The following is a 21158-nucleotide window of genomic DNA, read 5'->3' as shown; positions in this document are numbered from 1 at the left end:
ATGTATTATCTATGTTGCATACCTTTGGTAATTTTCAACTGCTCTCTTGGAAAAATATGAAAATGTTCGTACGAAGTATTTTCTTTGCTTTGAGATTTCGTTTGTTTCCCTGTTAGAGTAAATTTTTTATAGAATTTTAGCATGACGATCGAAGTAAGTGGAAATCTGTTCAATTCGGAGAACAGAGCAAATGATGTAATAACTTTGAACGCCCTTTATAATTTGTCTAACTGCTAACTGTAAGTTTCGACAATTACCATTTGATTTTCCTTTAGAAACTCAAAATGTAAAATGGAAGACGACATTTCTCGCGAAGTAACCTGGGAAATTTTAACTACGTTGAAAGCGGACATTGTACCAACAGATAAAGGGAAAATTATGTGCAATAACATCAAACGACTATTTACAATTCTCTGTTAAGGTTACACGTTTTCATTAGTCGTATCGCTGGACGACCAACGACGAAAGACGTTGAAAATCGGCAAAACGAACAATTAACGCGTCTCTGGGGCAAATTAACCGAGCGGAAATCTTCGCGTTACCGTACGCGCCCGGTTTTATAACCGAAAACGTGCGAACATTCCCATAGTTTAGTGGAGTTTCAGTTTGCAAAGGAAGCCTTATGATCGCATTGTCTGCTGCGCGAAGAACGGAATAATGGAGGAAACGAAGAGAACCGTGCGAGGTCGAGCCAATTGAAGGGTTGAAGGGAAAGAAGCGGTGGAAAAGCGGAAGGGAACCGGAGACACGATGGAAAGTGTGCGAGAAGCAATTTCGACCAGCGCTAGGACACGCTAACTGTCCGCGCTAGCTAACCTAACCGGCACGATAGCGTTTCATTTACATAACCGTAATCCTACTTAGTGGCAGATGCCTAATTCCCCTCGTACGTTTTCGTTTGTACATCGTGCTACCGGGCGAACATCGTGCCTACCTACTAGTTTCCTCGTAATAAACACTCAAGATCCTCGTAGATTAATTAATCTTACAAGCAATATATGAAATAATACATTATTTATTAAATAAATCTAATAGAAATTCTAGCTTTTATAAATACATATATATTACATGCAAACGAATACGACCTAAATTATAAGAGAAAGTGAATGTCTTCATTGCTAAATATGTAGTTGGATAGTAATCTATTAATTTTCTACTTTAACTCTTCTATTTCAAACCTGATTTTCTGAAAGATTTACCACTCTCAGTCGTGACACTTTTCTAGCAAATCAACGATATTCTCTGTCTATGAAATCCCACCTCTCGACACATCATCTGTATAAACATCCACCGCCCAGTCATTAGAATCTCTTTGAATTATGAAGAACTTAAGAAATCAGAAATTTTTTATTATACCCGACTTGAAAGATATTTTTCTGCAATTGTCACTGTCAATGAATAATTTTCTGAAAGATATTGGTAGCACGAATTTATTCATTAAATAATCATTCTCGCGATATTTGGTAATTGCTATCAAATTCGTTTTAGCGATATTTAAATCATATCATGGAATAGATGTCCCTTTACCGTGTAACAAATCCGCGAACCCGAAAGGTAAATGTCGGTCGCTGAAAGTCGACATTACGGTCAGTGGAATGAACAGCGTGATGGGAAAACACCGCGATCGAGATAAACGGAACGCCAGATGCTTGGAAATTCTATTGGGTGTCCGTACATAAGTGTCTTTCGGAACGAGGTAACGTTTAACGACTGCTATTTCCTGATTCTGCAGATCTTCTTTTAGTTGCTGTTACGTTTCGTTCGCAACTGATAATAGAGATGATGTGATTGAACTGAAACGTTTCCTGTTGTTCAGTTGTGTGGATGAGATTTGAAAGAAGTGGCAAAGCCAGTCACACATACAAAATAGTTCCAATGAAAACGAGTTTCACGATCACGTTAAAAGGAAGTAGGAATTAAAAAAGGCCGCGAAATAAAAAAGATCATCTATTTACAAATAGGTCGTATATTTACATACTTAACGCAACCTCGTAAACAAATACATATATATATATAAAACACAGTCGTACGCGCGCTATGTTCAACAAACTAATAACGTCGATTGGACGTATCGTGCGTACGGTAAGCCACATGCACGAGACGTTACGTACATAAAATAATAAATTAATCCATAAAAAAAGAGAGGGAAAGAAGGAAGGAAGGAAGAACATAGAGGTGGATAGAAGTTAGGAGCAAGTTGACGTGTTTTATGGCTTGGCAGCATCGTCACTGCGTATTTCTTAACAATGAGCATCTCTCTTAAGCTTATACGCTCTACTTATTTTACGTATCTGCAATACACCAAGTTATGCATAACCATTTGCCAGGCAGCACTATAAAAGTAGAAGAAGTTTAAGACTACTCCGAATACGGAATGCGTATACGCTGCGATACGCAGCTGGTTTTAAGCTCGCGTCGATGAGCGCACATGCGAACGCGTTAACATTTTATTACCTATATCTCTGGCCAGTTGTATTTCAGCTTGTTAGATCGCGTCGGTTATCAACGTGTCAGGCGGCTGAGTTTTACTGCTTCTTTACACGAGGATGACTCGTGTATCTTTGGGTGCTTGTACTTCTAAATGCGTCCACTTATAAAGGCGTTCTAAATGTTCCATTCAAACGAAATTACGTTTCTAAATTAAGCGATACACATATTATAAATATTGTAGGAAAAAGTAGCAATATAGAATCCTGTTAGTAAATTAGAACCTCGCATTGAGAATAATATCTTAAGTATCATGCACGATGATATAACTATAAATATACATAATGATATAGAAGTAAAGAAACAAAATATTTAGTGATCTTAACTCAACTACCAGACTCGACAAAAAATTGTCGAAAATACTTAACAATGACAATGTGGAATTCTTCTTATTTGTCACAAGGAAATGTCATTTGTTCGATTCATAAGCAAGAAACTATATGCTTTATCTGCTTCTATACGTTTAATCTGCTATATGCTATAATACTAGTCATCTGAAACCAACGTTCCGAAAACCCTGGAGCGCAGAAAATTATTTCTGACAATAATAGTAAATCTACTTTTTGAAAAAGTACTTAAAAGCAAAACAGGGTTTTTTATCTTCTTCTCTGGTCTGCACAGAATATAATATAACGTATACGTGTGTGTAGGTGAATAAATTAAATTACAATTTAATTGTCATTGCAAATGATGAAAAATTGCGTCCAACGTAGCGTGTTTCTATTAAAAGTATCTAATATCAACGCGAGGGTACTACAATTAACAAGATCTCGCTAAAGTTCCACGTACCACGTAACGGTGTTTCTATTTTCAATACGATTAGCACACCCCGAGCAAGCCGAGACGCCTAAAAAGTCATCCCCTCTAGTGCGGTGTATAACTGGGTATAGCGTATCTCATCGAGAAACAACGGACTAGATATATGCATATCTACCTGTTATTGTCACAAAGGTATGCAAAACCGTGTGTATCGCGCTCGTTGAACGCCCGCAGAGTCGAGCAAATGCGTTTCACTGGAAACGAGATTCTCGCAAAAGGTAGGTATCACTACCACGAAGCTGTTGGACGAGGTACTGAACTTTCACCTCGGTGAAGGTTAAAGATGTGGATGTGCGCGAGAGACTGGCGTTCTCGTTCGATCACGTGCCCGAACGTCAACGATGAAAGTTGCTCAATACGGCCATCTCCCGCCTTTTATTCCTCAAACGACGACGATTTGTAATCGAACGACCCAAATCTGTAATGTAAATCTGTAATCGATCTAAATTCTTGTCGCGTTAGACACTCGTGCGTCAATCGAGCGATTAGAAAACGTCGATTCTAAGATGTGTTGGCTCGCGCGAATGGCCATGACACGATTGCTCGTCGACCCCGAAACGGATCGCTCTGATACTTTTACTTGCTTTCGTTCACATGAAACCTCTCCATCTCCTGAAGAGTTTTCGAGTGAAAAGGCGAGTAGAATGGTTCTTCGGAAAGGAACGGAGGAACACTCGAGAACTTTCGGTGCTTGCTTGTGTCGCAATTAAACTCTGATAGGATCTGCCTTCGCGAACATGAAGTATTTTCGCGTGAGAAGAAAGAAAGGAGAATGAGATTCGCCGATGACGTTACGCGATTACCGTTTCGCCGAAGAAAGAGAATTTTTTGAGTAAACCCTTCGACTTCACAACCTGTCACCGATATATTTCTGAAGAAACGATCATCGTTTTCGCTTCCTAGCGGAATGTTAGGCTATTTGTGGCTTCCGTTTCATTCCGGCATGCTCTAAAATGGAATGTAAACTCAAGATGTTTCTCACGAGTCAGTAATCAATGATAATCGTTATGGTGCAAAGAGTAATCAAATCCGTTTGTAGATTGCAATCTGGTGGAAACGATCGAAAGCGAGCGCGATTTTGAGTTCGTTTCTACCAATAGGACATTTCGTAACTATAATATTTATATATAATATATAACATTTAAATATTTTGTAATTAAAAATATAGTCTTTAACTTAATGACTTTAATTAATAACTTCTACGCGGAACGATTTCAAATTTTGCGCCTCAGTCCCGTAGTACCGTGGCTTAACTTGGTATTGCGAAAGAGGACGAAAGTCTGTTCGTTACATAAATTACCATACATTACCGAAGAATCTATCAACGAAAGTATTTCCTAGACAAACGATATGATTTAAGAGGACTTTGTCCCGCTAGCGTTCTTCCCATCGTTCGAAAGAACAGTTGCCACGTTCTCGTTTTTCGCCACCGACCTTATCTCTTTCCTCGAGTCACCGTATTGATTGTTGAAGAAGAGAGCGACAGCCTCCTTTTTCGTGGACTCTCCTTTATTAAATTCGGCTTCGCTCCTGTCGCCAGCTTGTCCACCTAATTCATCGGAATCTTTCCTTTGACTGTTCTCTGCCACCGTAATGTAATGTCCTTTAGGAACTTCGATATTTCCAGCCTGCGGTAAATCGCTGAACACGTGCTGTAATTGCTGTGCCTCTGGATGACCTTGAACTTGTATCTGCCCTTGTTCAGGCTGTTCGATAGCCGCGAGGATATCCTGTAAGAGCCCATTAGACAGCACCTGATCGTGCCTGATACTACCATCCGAATTCTCCGTTCCTAATCCCCCATCAGCAGCCTGGATTTGCAACGTGTATGTTCCCTTGGAACCCTGGACCTCGAAACCATCCGCTCCATTGGCCGTTATTCCCTTCGCGAGGGACAGAGCTTCGCTGCCTTCGTGGGTATTTAGAAATTGACTAGCGTCCACTTCGTTCGAGGCTAGATTCTTTGCATGGCCGTATCCTTGCTCGTTCAAGCTCGCGGTTAATGCTCCAGCTTTTATTCCGCCGTTCTCCTGTTGGAAATGGGCGTTCGAGGAGAACGACTCTTGAGATTGTATAGCGGGTGGCGCCGAAAGTACGTTTGTGACTTCAGCCGATTGACTGTGGTCGCTGGACAAAACGTTGTCCGTGTTTTCAGAAGTGGCGTAGCTCACGCCTATCGAACTGCCGTAGCTGTCCTTCAGGTTCGTTTTCGGTTGCTCTATGTTTTCCAGGCTTAGCTGACCTATCGACTGCGTGATATCCAACCCACTAAAACCGTTTGACAAGGAACCCTCTTTAAACAGCGAATTCTGATTGAGACCAGTGGAAAGAGCGGCCCCGAAACTTGAGCCGTGAGAGCCGACGTTTAACGCGTGGCTTCCGAGATCCTCGAAGCTGTACTGCGTACCAGTCGTCTGTTCGAAACCGCAATCGTGTCCACCACCTGTCGACAACGGTAAATTCACTACCGGGGTGCCATACGTGGTGGTTATGGTGTTGCTGATGCTGTTGTATAAATTGTTGCCAAAGCCAGTGGAGGTGGAGACGAAGGAAGAAGCGGGTCCAAAGTTAGGCGCTCCGTACGTCAACACTGGCGCTGGAGTGTTAAAGTTGCTGAAGGATAATGGCGTGCCATATTGGGCATTCGGAGCTGCTATTGGCGAATTCAAGCTGACACTGGGTAGTTTGTTGAAAGCAACTGGAGCATGGAGGGCAGGTAACTGCTGCTCGAACGATAAGGGCGGAAGGTAAGTTTTTGGCGCCTTGGCTAGCTCAACGTGTCTCAGCGGTGGCAAGTAACGGTTAAGGTTAGTCAAAAGTCCGCTAGGAACGGATTCTTTGAACTTAATCGGTTCACGGTTTCTTGGAGGAATCAGGGTACCTGGAAGGGGTAATGGATGTCTAAACGATCCGTGAGGACGATGGTAATGCAAATTTTGCTTAAAAAGCGAGCTACCGTGTAATGCGAAAGAAGCAAACGACGATGCTCGACCTGCTTCGGCAGCTGGATAAGGACCATTAGGCGAGTAGGATGAAGGAGGAGGGGCGCCGTATGAGTCGAGAACTGGAGGTGGTGGCAAAGGAATGCCCGATTCGATGGAATTCAATTTTCCAAAGGAAATGCTGGATAACGGCGGGCCGTAGTTATTGGAGAGGCCATTTACAGATATTTGCGATAGCGACAAATCATTTCCTAGATTCTGGAACGCGTGAGAGTCTCCACTGCCGAGATTCAAATGGGATCCGGTATCAAGCACGGGTAACTTTAACGTGGGCAATCCTGCACTATGATCCGAAGTTAATGACGGATTTGTAGGTAGCAACTCGAATCCAACGGTCTTTACGATAGAAAGCGGTTCTACCTTGGGCACTTCGTATTGTAAATTAAGCTGACCATGCACACCTGTTTGATGATGTTCCTTCTTTGGTGGGTTTTCGTTGTGGAATGGTTCGTATTCCGGCAATGGTGGCGGTGGTAAGCCTTTATTATCGTTAGAATTAGACTTCACCGAGGTCTTCAAGTCTTGAGCCTCAGGATTGTGAATCGGAACTCCATAAGAATCATTTGGTACATTTGGATTCTCGATAACGTTGCTCGTAGAATGTCCAATGTGCACACCCACGGAATGGCCATCCAAAATTCTGTGCTCATCAGATGGAGGTCCGTAAGTGTTCGCAGGCTGTCCATGTTGATTGGTCAATCCAGCAATGGGTTGCCAGCCGTCGTACTTTATATCGGGCGGTGTAGGTGGTGCTGGCACTCCTGGTGGAGGAATTGGTGGAGGTGGTCTGTACAGATCACCAGCAGGTGGTCCATATTGTGCCTCGGGCACCACCGAAAGCGATGGTGGAGGAGGTGGTCCGTAGTTGTCATTCGGTTGAGAAGTAAATTGAACAGCTAGTTTTTGCGGAGGCACGCCATAGGTATCGAGAGATACGGGAATGGCAGGTCCGTGTGCCGGTTTCGTTGGCCCAAGACTCGAGGATCCCACGGCTATGTATTGATTAGACACAGAGGACGTAAATTTCAATGGCGGACCGTATTGAGGTTTCGGTGGCCTAAACGAAGCGAATGAATACGGCGGTCCATAATGTTGCTTCGGTGGCCCGTAATGAAGTTTCAGCGAGCCAAAACTCAGCTTCGAAGGCAACGGAGACAAAGGAGGGCCGAAACTTTGTTTCGATGGAACATGAAGCGGTTTAATAATTCGTGGCGGTCCATATGAAGATAATGGTGGTCCGTAGACAGGTGGTGGAATGTCTGGCGGTGGTGGCGGATATATAGGTGTTGGCCCTTGATCACCTACTAGTTCCGGTGGGCCGTAAACCGGTGCTGGTCCTTTAATATTTGATCCGATCGGAGGTCCATAGTCATCGGCAGGTGGACCATAATTGCTTATCCTTTCGTTAGCCTTAATTTCGTTCAGTTTCTCTTCTTCCTTGTTAGCAAGCACTTGGGATTGCGCTTTGTTAACCACTGCCTGGACGTGGTGTCCGATCAGCAGAACGCAGAGCAGCGTAATTGCCATCTGAAATCAAACCGAATTCTTCAACTTTTCTTTTGTCATAGTTTGACGATGTTCAATGTAAAATACATTGTTTCTTTGATCCTGCTACGGTCCTCAAATTTGTATGTCCCGATCTCACTCTTGTTTTAACATGCAATAAGATTTACTATATGCATAAAATGTATTATAAGAGGTACAATTGAAACGGAAATGATACCTATCAATAATGATTTTTACATTCTTTCTTCAAACTTGTTAAGAATAAAAAGCACGTTTCGGTCTAAAACGATCCAAAGAAGCAGCAAGATTAATATAGTGTAACCAAAGCAACAGATAACTAGTTATTTATTAAATGATAATAGTTATGATTATCGCTTAAAGTACAACAAAGCTTAACTGGAGCGTAAATAATATGCAATTTATTATAATTGTCTGTACTAAATAACTAAGGAACGAGATTAGAGAAAGTAAACATTCCACGAATATGTGCGTGTACCGAGAATGTGATCGATATATTTCTACAAAATTTAAGAACCGTATTATCTACTGTTATAATGTATTCGATATCTTATTCAATGAGAAAACTGGTATTATCAAGCAGACTTTATCGATTGAATTGTCTATTATTCAGCTTCTGTACATTTCGTTATCTTGAAAGGAGATTTCAAAGTATCAATTTTAATCATTGATCAAAATTGTTTTGTTCAACTTGATTAAATATCTTTTCTTATTATGCTTGAAGATAAATATTAGATTACTGAAATTTTTAGGTTTGACAGTTAACTAGTAGTCTAACATCTTCTCCTGTTCTAATTAGTTGGTTGGGAACATAAGTGTAGCTCGGTATCGTGTGCACATTTCGCTCGTGCCAGCACACATTGTCTATGGTTCCAAATTGAAGGCCGTGAGAGACTTTAAGCTAGTTTACAACCTCGGTTGGCGCAAGGCGAACTAGTCATCCCGATGCATGTGAGAATTATATGAACCTGCATTTACTCACTGTAAGTATTAAACGCAGGCACCCGTGAATAATTACGTTAATTACAAAGATGGCGTATAATGTATGGGAATATGACTGAGAAAAGTAGTATTTTCACTTCAATCTCCGATAGTTCTGGATTTCGTTTCATCGCAATGTTAAACAAGTGTTACACATGTACACAATAAAGATTGCACAAATAAAAATTTGTTATCAAAAATTTCATATAACGCTAATGAAATATTACTTAATACTTAAATACATCGTCATCTTGAAATTCTTTCTCGTTAAATCACGAGAAATACATGATTTGCTATTATGCCATTATGAATATTCATTGCCAATAAAAAATTGAAATTATGTATTTATGTCTGAAACCAGAAACGTAAGAAGCCTTGAAAACGAAGAAGTATTCTCTAAATCGTTTATTTTATATTCTTCGTTGTTTTGCTGTACTGCCAGACGGTTGGGTAAGAATTGAAATGATCGAAAGGAAGTTAACTGACTTCATGATTACAATTAAACGAATAAAGTGCAGTAAGCATTGTAAATATTACAGTTTGTTGCGTTTAATAGGCAAAAACGAAGATTACTCTTGTACTATAAATGTACTAATGAAACGCTGTTATACTATGAAATGAAATGAAGATGGTTCGATATCTCGTAAAGTTATTTTGAGGACAAATAGAACTGGGAGAGGTTTATATCTCTTTTTACGGTAATAGATATTCATTCTGCTGTGACAACCAGATTGTTTTCTATAAAAGATACTAGATAAGAAACAAGAAGCAACGCACAAGTTTGAAGCTGTAAATGTCATCAAGAAGCCATCCTTGGAAGTCTTAAGTGGCACAATGACCGAGATGCAAGGTTAACATAATATGCCGCACTTTCTCCCAAGTGCATCAACGAGAAGTGCAATGCAAGAATAAGCATGGAATGAAGAGGCATCCGAGTATAAATCTTATCTTAAATTTTTATTTGTATCTTTGTCTTTCTTATTCATTGGGATTTCCGTATTATTAAAGTGCCTAATATATAATTCGAAAATGTGTTCGACAAATATCTTTGCAATATTTTTTCTGGGAATATTACACGTTTTTGAAATTTTTAACGATTTCGAACTTCCATAATATATTAATGTATTTTTAGAATGAATCAAGGAAAATATAAACATTTGAGTCACAAAACCCTGAAAATGAAATTATATCGGAAACTGCAGAACCTTTTACTTTGTCAGTGTCAGAATGAATTTTATAATAATGATAACTTTATGATGAAATGATTATATGATGACTTCACCGATACTAAGGAAAAATAAGAGACAAGAACTTGTAAGATATTAATACATTGCTTGTACCTTTTTTAATATTTCGTATTCATATAATAAGTGTATATATTCTTCTGAAACATTGTATATCACATTATTTTTGTTGATTATTTTATTGAACAAGTGTAATGAATTGAGACATTTCTTTAAACTGTGTGTAAGATCAATTAAATGTAAAATTTGATTTGATGCAATTTAAGAATAGGGGGAGGCTTTCGTACTGACTGTGTTTGCGACTTGTTCAACAATTATGTTTTCCATAAAATACATAAATTTGCATTTTTATAGATTCATCTATCTCATAATGTATAAATGTAATCTATGTAAATGTGCATCCATCGTCCATTTTATTTTTTCTCTATATTTTTGTGTATTTTGTGTAGTATGATAACTTTATAAACGTTTAATTTACATTTTTTTCATTTCAAATTAGTAGAAGCATATAACAAATTAAATGAATTTATTACTTTATCGATTCTCATTATGTGAATTTTTATACCCAAATGAATTATATGTATGTATTACAAATAAAACGGAAAAGAATTCTGACTCCTATACAATCCTCATTTTTTACACAAATCTTCTCCTGTATAAAAACTTATAATATATGTAAAGCCTAAGGTGCATATATTTTGTCTAAAAAGAAAAACAAATAAACCTTGCTTATTACATTGATGATCGTAAAACTAAAACACGAAAGGCTTCGATTTCTACTTTGTTCTGATAAAAAAAAAAATATGAATTACAACCTCTTATAACTATGTGACAGGTAATAAGTTACGCTGTTACCGCAGATAGCGTGAGTTGGAAGCATTTGTCACAAAAATAGCATTGATTGATGAACTCTGAGAGTATTTTCAAATCTTTATATTTTTCTTTCATCAGAACATTTAGCAATTTACCTCTTCTTTAAATACTATACATCGATACCAGAATGAATATTAATATACAAATAATTATTTACAATAAATACTACATCATTTATTTTAATATAGAGTATTACATATAATATTACTTGAACTTGTTCGAGTGAAAGTAGATATTCAAGAGCAAAATCTCGATCGTCCACGTATAGTTGAATATAGTCTGCCTAACTGAAAGTTAGATGTAATACGAGAAAAATTGCTGTAATAAGAGTGTACTTTTCATTCTTCGGATGCAAATGGTTGATCGTCTTATGTTACCTCTTTCTATATCATTTTCACATGACAAAATATTTCTCGCTTACGTATACTCCAATATAGTTTGCTTAACTGAAAGTTACATGTAATGTAAAAAATATCATGCTAATGAACGAGGACTGTGTCTAATAATTAAAAATAAATAAATTTCATATTTCCTTCGATTACAAATGATTGGTCCTCGATGCAATCTCTTTCTATATCATTTTCACGTGGCGTTGCAAAGACTCGCTCTTAACGTGGCGCCCACTTATTGAGGCGCAAACTGTGCGCTCGCGTGTGCAATAGTTTAAACGTATGTTGTAACCAGAACGGGTAGACGGTCGAATGCATCGATGTAGGCAGATTGTGACTAGGTCAAACACCTCCTTCATGCATAGTCATATATTCCGACCACGTAGCACAAGTGCACGTAACACGGTGGAAGCCATCACTTCTTATCGAACGATACGATACGATTCATCGGAAAATCCGATGTTTATTTAGCTTCCTTCCACGTGCGAGCTCCAACTTTTCTCTGCGCGCGCGACCAAACTTATTCGCTGTTTCCGCTTCCCCTGTTTCTTCGATGCACATGCACTCGTGATTTCGTAAATCGGTAAACTTTTCGAAGAAAGAGAAAAAGAAACGATTAAAAGTTATACGCTTCCCATGATGTATTTTATTAGCTAGTATAAGCTAATATAATAAGTTACCGTAGTAATTAGTTAGTAATCTAAAGTTATATACTTATCTACAGTGACTACGAAAAATATTTGTGCATCATCGTATTTATCGTAACATTTATAACCCGTATTATTGCTATACGATTTTTACTAATTAATTAGTATATTAAATTTCGCATCATTTAGTGATACCTTCATATGACTATAAATATTTGATACTGCGAAATTGCATATGCAAATACTTTTAGACGCTAGATAATATGCATTTCTTGTATTTTTCCATCTTTTCCATAAATGCGGTACTATCCATAGTCTATTCATAAGCGAACAAAACTGTGTTTGGAACAAATTAAGGATCGTGGATCGTTGACCGTCGCTGTGGCTAACCGGTTGGTTCGGTAAAAGTGTAAGTTAGCGTAGCGTACGCTAACTGGTACGACATTGATCACTATTCTCGTTTAGTTTAGCGTTTGTTAGCTTCAGCGAAATAAATGTCGTCATACGAAATTGAACTATCTGAAAAGCTCTTCACGCTTCGATTTCGTAATGACAAGATTTTTATTGCTAGATGGAATGTAAATATTGTGTAGGACATTCCACTTGGATTTTTATTGCTAGATGAAATGTAAATATTGTGTAGGACATTCCACATGGAATGCTAATCAAGTACACAACAGAGAGTAGATGAGACTACGGAATGAAACGGTTGCGCTTCACAGCAGCTAGTTTTTAGCACAAGAAGTAATTTGTTCCATCAGACTCTTACGTTTTAAACAATTTCTGCCTAGTTGGTTTGCAGATGCTTTATGCAATATTTTTCATATTTATTATTATAGCTTTCCTATCCATTTTGTCAAGGAAAACGGTAGACGTTATTGCTAAGAATCCTCTGTAACTCAAACGTATAATTCTGGCAATTTTACAGTCTAGTAAAGCCGAGGTGATTTGTTGTGAAATTAGTAGATACATATGCACGATAAGGAATGCAAAGTTTCACAAAACAGAAAATAAAGAGTTAAAAACACTAGCGTGAAGTTTGCCATTTCTTTTAATGATATTTTATATAAAGAAAGCTGTAACTTTTACTTTATTTTGCAACTTAGGTCAACTTCCTGAATCAGCAAGCAATGATTGACACTTGAAAATCAGCTTTTCATTTGTTACTTTTACATTATCAAATTTCTCTAATTATATTCCAATACTTCGCCATCGTTCCTATGCCAGCAAATATCTGTCGATTGCCATAACTTCAAACTAAAATTACTGCTTTCTATACCTTCAGTCTTAATTGAACAGCAAAAGGTATAATCATGTTTAGTTATTCTTATAATGTTGACGTAACATTGTCCACGATTAATTCAGTAGCTAAGACATTTTTCATTTTTTACTTTCACGTTCAAAGAGAAGTTCCGTTAACTAACTTTACGTTCCTGGACTTTTCACTCGTATTTGCTGTCGTTAATATCTCAACAGATCTTAAAAACTAACAGCTATTATTTCATTTTATTTTCCATTCGACGCGCTAAGAAAAAGATTTACAGATTTTGTTGTTCTTAACGTGATCGGTTAATGATACACGTGCTTAACAGCAGATATTCCTGAACATGAAAGGTGTTAGTCGAAAGGAAGAGTAACTGCTTAAAATTAATGACACCGGAACGATGAATTAAGAATAAGAAACGCTGGCTGAATGGTTATCAAGAGCCGATAAGAAACCTACGATTATTTAATCTGTGCTTTAAAATCGTCGCCGTGCAATTATCGATAATGAATACGCTCCTACCACTTAGGCCACATTTTGTAATTTGCGCGCCCCTTTTTCGCACGAAATTTAAATTCAGGGATTAACGGGATTAACGTTTTCCGCGAAACTGTATTTTTCGCTACGATTAAATGGTTTGTCGAGTGTTGAACAACATTTTATAAGGAGTCAAAGTATACTGTGATATTTAAAAAAAAAGTACACCATATTCATATTTTTACTGCTATATTAACTCTTTTATAAGAATTTAATTCTAAACTTTTATAATCGTAAAATTAAGCAAGATTAATTTTTCAACTAGTATCCTTAAAGGTTAGATGATCCACGACACTTTGGTTTAAATTGCTTAATTTTAGATTACTTCGTCTACATTCTGCATTAACTGTATATTATATGTGATACAACATTAAATAATCCAATTCGAACATAATCCAAAGTGGTCGTCTATAATCCAATGATACCAGTCGATAGAAGTAATTGTTTGTCATTCGGAATATTCATATTTACAATTGCAATTAAGCTATATCTGTTAGCAAGAAATATAGAGGATAGTTTATACGAGCAAAAATTAATTGAAATTATTACAGTTCGTCACGCTCAATTACGAAATACACCTACGCCGGATACCGCACGCTAAGTTTACCGAATGTAACAGCGAGAAATCATCAGCATAAAGATTAGCGAGTAACAAACTTTCCCAGCTCTCGACCCGAGGAGAAAATTACATCTACGACAAAACTACTGTTTTCGTGTCGGAAATCCTTCCGCTCAATTGCAACAGCGCAGCGGTACGAATTCGTGTCGCAATCACAGATCGTCGGTCCACCTTGATCACTCCAAACGATCCATCAAACATCAAAGAACGAAAGAAGGAACTTGGCGAAATCGCGATCCTGCTGTCAAAGCACTGAACAACACACGAACCGTTCGTCGAACGAAAAAATAATAAAGAAGCGTCGTTCGCGCAATGATCGATGATATTCGAAGATCCACGATCACCTACCTTGCTTCGAAGCATGGTTGCACCCGCGCAAACTGCTGCCAGCACTGTACACAAATTAAACGACAAATCGCTTTCTTTTTATTGATTTGTCGGCACACCGAAAAAAAGACAGAGCGCGGCGTTCCTCGTTTCAGCGTTTCCTCAGGCTCAATCGAACGCGGTCCTACCGTGTCGCATCGTGCACACCATCCTCACACTCTCCGACCGGTAGTCAACCTCTTTGATGGAGGAGACCCACGACTCCGTCACTACTAACACAAAAAATGCTCGGTCTTGTATGAACACTCCGCTTATATAGACTCTGAGAGAGGTACTAAGCCGGAGGAATTCTCGGCTGAGCTTGTCGAGTAAATCGAGGAAACGACAAACCGGAGAGGAGAGAGCGAGAGCACGAGGAGTAATGAACAGAGACGGCGACGACGAAGGGGCAGAGGGGAAGAGAGAGAATGAGAGAAAGGGAGGAGAGAGGGAGGAAGAGAGTCGCGGTGATGTTCAGGACGAGAACACAGGGAGAGGGGAAACCCTCACACGTCGCGTCGGTTAAAAATTCTCTTTGTAGAGAAAGTAGGCTAGCCCTGCCTCCGACTTGGAGAAGAAAGATGCACACGGAAGTACTGGACCGATGGTGCTTATCGGTCCCGTGCGAATACGTAAAGTTATATCGATAAACTCGTATCCCGAGCATTCTGCAGCGATGTCGAACAATGTATCATCGAAATTGCGAGTGCCGAGAAATTGTTCGACCAATGTAACATCCTGTTTAACATTTCCGTGGAATACTTTTGCGACAAGAATTTGAGGAGTGGTGGCATGTGAATGGGTTGAAACTGAGAATTCTTGAAAGTGTTTGTCAAGGTTACTACGATTGAAAATTTTGCTGCGAACGACAGAAGATTGATTTATTTCAGTAGGTGACGATGCGGATGTTAGAATATTCAGGTTTTTATTTTTAATGGTTTCATCGTTGTTTAAAATAAATCTGCCTTTACGATTAAACAGTAAAAATCTCGTTGTTCAAGAACTTTTACATGCGAAAAAATTGCTGTCCTCGACATTATCACTGTACCATTATAAGGCCTAAGAATGAAAATATTATTCACTACAAGTTCTCTGCACAGAGCCAGTTCAGATCACGCACGCCATAAATAACATACTGTTAAGCACCCAATTAACAAATCGTGTAGAAACTTTTATTTCTTATCGTCACGTGAGCTGGTAAGGCCTTAAAATCGAGGGTCTATAATCCACAGACGAATGCGTGTCGTGACTTCGAAGAAAAATTTGTATGCAACGCAACGCTTTACACGCATCATAGGACTGCTATACGAGAACAGTTGTAGCAGGCACAGTTACACCGGTTAATTATTACGTTTCGAACAGTTTCTAAAAACTTTTTCTACAAAAAAGTATCCGTAGGTTCCTTAAAGTGATTAGCAACAAGATAAAAAATTGTTCCTTCGTTCGCTATAAATTACAACTGTCGCGGTAACGATTCACCGACCGTGAAACATCGGTTGATTGAAGTTTCGCCCAAGTAGTTAATTATGGTACAATAGTAATGTAATTCTCACATCAGCGCAGTGAGGTGCAGAGAACACAATGAAATAGAAATGCGACCCGTTTCACAGCTCCGCTTGTGTCGAATTCGAACAAGTGGAAATAGGTGATTTCGTCAAAATCAAACTGAACAGAGTGTAGCCTCTCTCGCCGAATAGTTTACGATGTGGTAACCAAAGGCTTGTAGTTCGTAGTCGACCTTCGATCCTGGTTACGAGAGAAATTCAACTGGTGTAAGAGGTGTACTCGTCGGTTACGCGTATAGAGTACGCTTCCGGTTCTGTCTTATGTACATACGCAGCACTTTGAGTAACGTAAGCATCCTCTCTTTCCACTGTACTTGTGCAAGCTACAAATTGCATGTAACTTACATATGCACGGTTTCTTAATTAACAAAACGCGAGGGTATATATAAACGTTCTAGAAGTGAACCGTAGACATCTTAGTTTGCCAAGTACGTCTTCCAAGGTCCCGCATGATATAATCTCTGACGGAATTCCTGATGTGTGCGGATTAAATGAATTTCTCTTCCATATATAGTTATCACAGCGTGGTAGAAATAATGTCGTGTCAATGTAATTTATGCTGAACAGTATGAATTTACATATATTGGGAATTTGCATGGTAGAGGGAACATATAAGTTACTATTCATCGTAAATACATAGGAAGAACTACAAGATAGAATAAAAAATAAAATTCTAGGATCCTAATTTAGTGAATTAATTCTCAACGGAAGGTTATTTAATAAAATAAATTTGAATCTATAAAGAACCTTCGTATATTACGAGTAAAAGTGTAAACCATATGAAGTTTATTAATCACGTTCAATATCAACATTAATTATTCCATGACCGGCAATTTCATACGGTACAACTGGTATCGTAGTTCAAATAGTTTCTAAGCGATTAGAATCTCTAATTATACGTTTCGAATATTTCTTTCAACTTCCAACAAAAATGAAATCAAATGATCAAATATTTGCAGATTGAAAAATTCAAGCTTCATGGTAGCAATAATTTATCACCGTTCCCCGGTTAAACGTTATCGGTCTTTCCCTGGATTCGTGGCTTTCAAATACAGATTCGAGACACGGAGAGACGAAGCTGAATTAATCCGACCACGACGTGTCTCGTTTTAAAGACGTCGCGTACGTGTATGTAGAAAAAGAGGATAGAAGCGTAGTTCCGTGGCGCGTGCATGCAAGATGAAGCGCCGTGTGTATATCTGCGCAGCCCCATTGAGGTCCATTACGTTGACATCAATAATTCAGCGCAAAAGTGCCGCCCCTCGCGGGTTTCGCTTTGCTTGGCCGTGGATGCTGCGCCCGCCAACTCTGCCGGCGCAAAAGCTTCCGAAATAACGAAAGAGCCGCAAACAAAATTGTTTCACCCGGATGTCTGTGCACTATGCAAAAGCGGTGAAGACGACTAATCGCGACACTGGAATTAATTGTCCAACGAAACACGATCCGCCCGCCATTTTTCCCCTCTCGTTCTATTTTTATTTACCAAACACGCGGCTTCTCTTTTGTTTCCGGTGTTATTTGGAGAGCGCTGATTCGCAGCCCCGAAATGAAACGAAGATTCCGCCGGAAATTGATATGTAATTGCTGCCGCTCTGTTCGCAAATACAGGTGAATATTGCCCGACGTTAATACATTATGGATGAGATAGGCGGATGTATAAGTAAGAGAAGGGGTTGTATTTTCATGCGTACGATCATTTATATAATCGAATGGAGGAACTTTTAACAGGAGCGTATAATTTTCGTGTACAGGAGCGTATAATTTGGAAAATAGCAGAATGATGATATCAGTGATATGGAGAAAGGTTATATAACTAGTCGACGTAAGTTTGTGTTATGACTGGAGTGTTTAAACGACGATAATAAGTATGTTAAATATATTTTTAGGTAACAGTAGGTGTGAAAGTATCTACGTTTTACGAGTGTGAATTAATATCGTAAGAGGATTGAAGCTCCCTCCGCATGTCGAAACTTTTACGACATTGTCGATTTTTGTTGATTTTTGTTGTCTTATATTCTGCATTTATATTCTGCACGAACTAAATGAACATTCTAGTATGACCAGCAAAACGAAGCGCCCTTCGCTTGATAAATTTCCATCCATATATCAGAGCAAAGAAAAGTTGACTACAACAGGTTTTTATCTAGTTCCGTCCGTTTTATACTGAAAGGTCATCGACCGAGATGCAAGCGACAGTTCGAATGCTCTCCAAGATGCATTGCATAAGTTTCATTGCGATCAATGACATTGGTTTGATTTCAAAATATTTGTACAGCGAGTATATAATTTCATGATCTTTATTCGTTTCATATCGCGTGTGAATCAACAAGTAGAAATTACAATCCATAGAGAACAGTTTTCACCAAAATTTATATTACAATGTAAAATTCCAATGAAACTTATTATCAATGATAATTACGTTTCTTGACTATTTCAAACCTTCTTTTACATGTAAGATTATAAGAATACAAATTAAAGCAAATTACCAGTACACACACTGTGACACAAAGGTAATTACCACCTCGTTGTCCACAAAGAGGTAAGTATTTCACGTGAATCACAAAATAAATACGCGTTCGAAACTTTCACTGCGCCTCTTCTCGCTTTTCGACCGAAGTATCGTCCTATACGTGTCAGTCGAGGCCGGAGCTGTTAGATGAATCTGTGAAAACAAGCGTAAACGTTAATAACAGCGGAACAACGATCTTAACGATTAAAAGTAAATCGATTATGGCGTGTCATCATCGAAGAAACGGCGGATCTTCGAACACTTTCTCGAAAATTCACGCGTGGCGTGTGTAAATTTGTCATTTGGCCGAGAAATTTTCACTGAATATTCAACAGACGATTATTATCAGTGGTGTCGTTCCCTTTCACGCTCAAGGCCCGCGTACGGAGCCGTGTGATCGCGCATTCGTCTACGTCGCATAGAGATCCGGCCAAGGTGAAGGTATCGGACCCGGTTCGCCATCCACGGTCAAGTTGAACGCACAGCAAACGTTGAAATTTTAGGGTCACGCTGAATGGAATGCGCGCAGGTGCGGCAGCATCATCTCGTACGCCCAGCTGAAACTTTCTTCTTTCTTCTTCCTCGAGGTCATTCCTGCTGCTTACATATGTACGTCCGGAGAAATCTTTGAACGAAGCGAACGTTTCAAATCTAAGAAGCGCTAGGAAATTCCGGAACCTCTTTTCTTATTTGTTAAGCGTTTAAAATATGCAATGGGGTAATAGTATTTCGTATGACTACAAAATATCCTAGAAACGAAATGTGTAGAATCTCTAACGGAAGTGCGTTAATTTCCTTAGAAATTAAGACTATGCGCAAATACCTTTTCTAGCCACTGTAAGTATAAATATTAAGTTTGAATTAACTGCGACAGTTTTCCTGTTTTTATCTGACTATAAAACGTATAAAACGGTCCTTTTTAATCGATTGGTAGTTTAGAAATTAAACAATCGAAAGATTGAAGAAGAAGCTTGGGAAGCAGTAAAGCGATTTCCCATGCTTTGACGATCACGTAGATTTTCTTGTCACGTATTAATCTTCGAAAAATTGGCTTTATCGTTCTATAGTATTTTATCGTAAATGTAATGTGTACCAGCGATGATCATAAATAATAAAATCATCGGAGACACTTGGCAGGTGCACTGAACTGTGTTCAGATGTTAAATAAGAAGGACTCCGGTGCGATCGCTCATTAGCAATCTTAGACAATTTAGTAAATCAATACACAGATTGTAGTGCAGGCAGATTAATTAGGAGGAAATTATTATAATATCGGAAAATCTGGTAAATACCGATACGAGTCATTTATCAGAAGCTGTTGGCTTATTGCACCTGATCTCGCTACTAAATGAGTTAAATATCTGGCTGGCGGTGTATGAGCACAGCTGGTCCAATTCGCAGTTACCTATCCAGGAGTGACTCGACCGAATTAATGTTTGGTTTATGCCACTGAAAGTAGACCTGCCAGCAATGAAACTTTACAAGCGGCTTCTGTTAAATGTATCGTAAGCTGTCCACGCTTTTAAAGCCTGACAAATAACGACGAATAGCATTGTCACGCAGAAAAATTCGTCTCGCGCAGATCCGCCGGATGGAAATTTTTACACTGAGATCTCTAGACAATTGTAGCGTTAAAATCTTGTTCACTTGTGTTACCGCTGTTTTCGCCTCTTCATTTTCCTTTCTTTTTTTTCGAATATTTTTTAATTGTAGCAATAGGCCAAGAATGGTATTTATTGTCTCGATGCTCTTGCTCTAACTACTGTTATAAAGTAGCTTCGCACGCGGTTAGAGAACTATTTCGCAACTCGAATACTTGTAAGATAGTTTGTTGGTTAGTGCAGTGTATCTAAAGATTAAGGTTGTTAATGTACTGTTTCTTCTGTTTTCCATGTTTCTCTGACAAGGAATTATTAATATAGAACAATATATAATCAATAAGTTCAAAATAATTTTAGAACCGATGTCACGTAGAAGTATAAACGACTCTGTGACACAAGGTACATTTTTAGTTGCTTCTACTAAGATGGGCACAATATTCGTTGAATGTACGCAGATAAACTGTGTATACCAGAATTCGTGGTTAAATAATGTATTCTATATAAGGAACCAGAACGTAAATACTCAATGACGAAATAGAATATGAATTAAAATATTCAGGAAAATACACGTACGCGTTGTTTTATGGTTGAACGAGGTATTTCGTAGAACGTGAGTGTACACCTTCTACGGAAAAGCACCTTCTACATTGGGAGAAGAAAATATGTCGCTGGAGGTATTTCCCTTCCATAAATTCGTCCTCGTAAAAAAGAAGGAACAAAATTTTTGTAAC

General features: G+C 38.6%; 1 protein-coding gene across 2 annotated transcripts; it reads right to left on the bottom strand.

Moving 5' to 3' along the window:
• Positions 1-1956: 1956 nt before the first annotated feature.
• LOC117208565 lies at positions 1957-15089 on the bottom strand. 2 transcript variants are annotated; one of them, XM_033449787.1, is made up of 3 exons: positions 14735-15089; positions 6710-7835; positions 1957-5749 (listed from the first exon to the last, which is right to left on the bottom strand). In XM_033449787.1, the coding sequence occupies exons 1-3, from the start codon at positions 14747-14749 to the stop codon at positions 4662-4664; spliced, it is 2229 nt and encodes a 742-aa protein (XP_033305678.1). In that variant the 5' UTR covers positions 14750-15089; the 3' UTR covers positions 1957-4661. The 2 variants fall into 2 exon arrangements, with proteins under 2 accessions (XP_033305678.1, XP_033305677.1); XM_033449786.1 differs by having other exon boundaries at positions 1957-7835.
• Between the last annotated feature and the right edge of the window lie 6069 nt (positions 15090-21158).

The sequence above is a fragment of the Bombus bifarius genome, unplaced genomic scaffold (assembly GCF_011952205.1).
Source record: "Bombus bifarius isolate JDL3187 unplaced genomic scaffold, Bbif_JDL3187 scf7180000008140, whole genome shotgun sequence".
Classification (NCBI taxonomy): Eukaryota; Metazoa; Arthropoda; class Insecta; order Hymenoptera; family Apidae; genus Bombus; species Bombus bifarius.
Note: the sequence above shows the minus strand (reverse complement) of the source record. Positions and strands in the feature narration are given on the sequence as shown.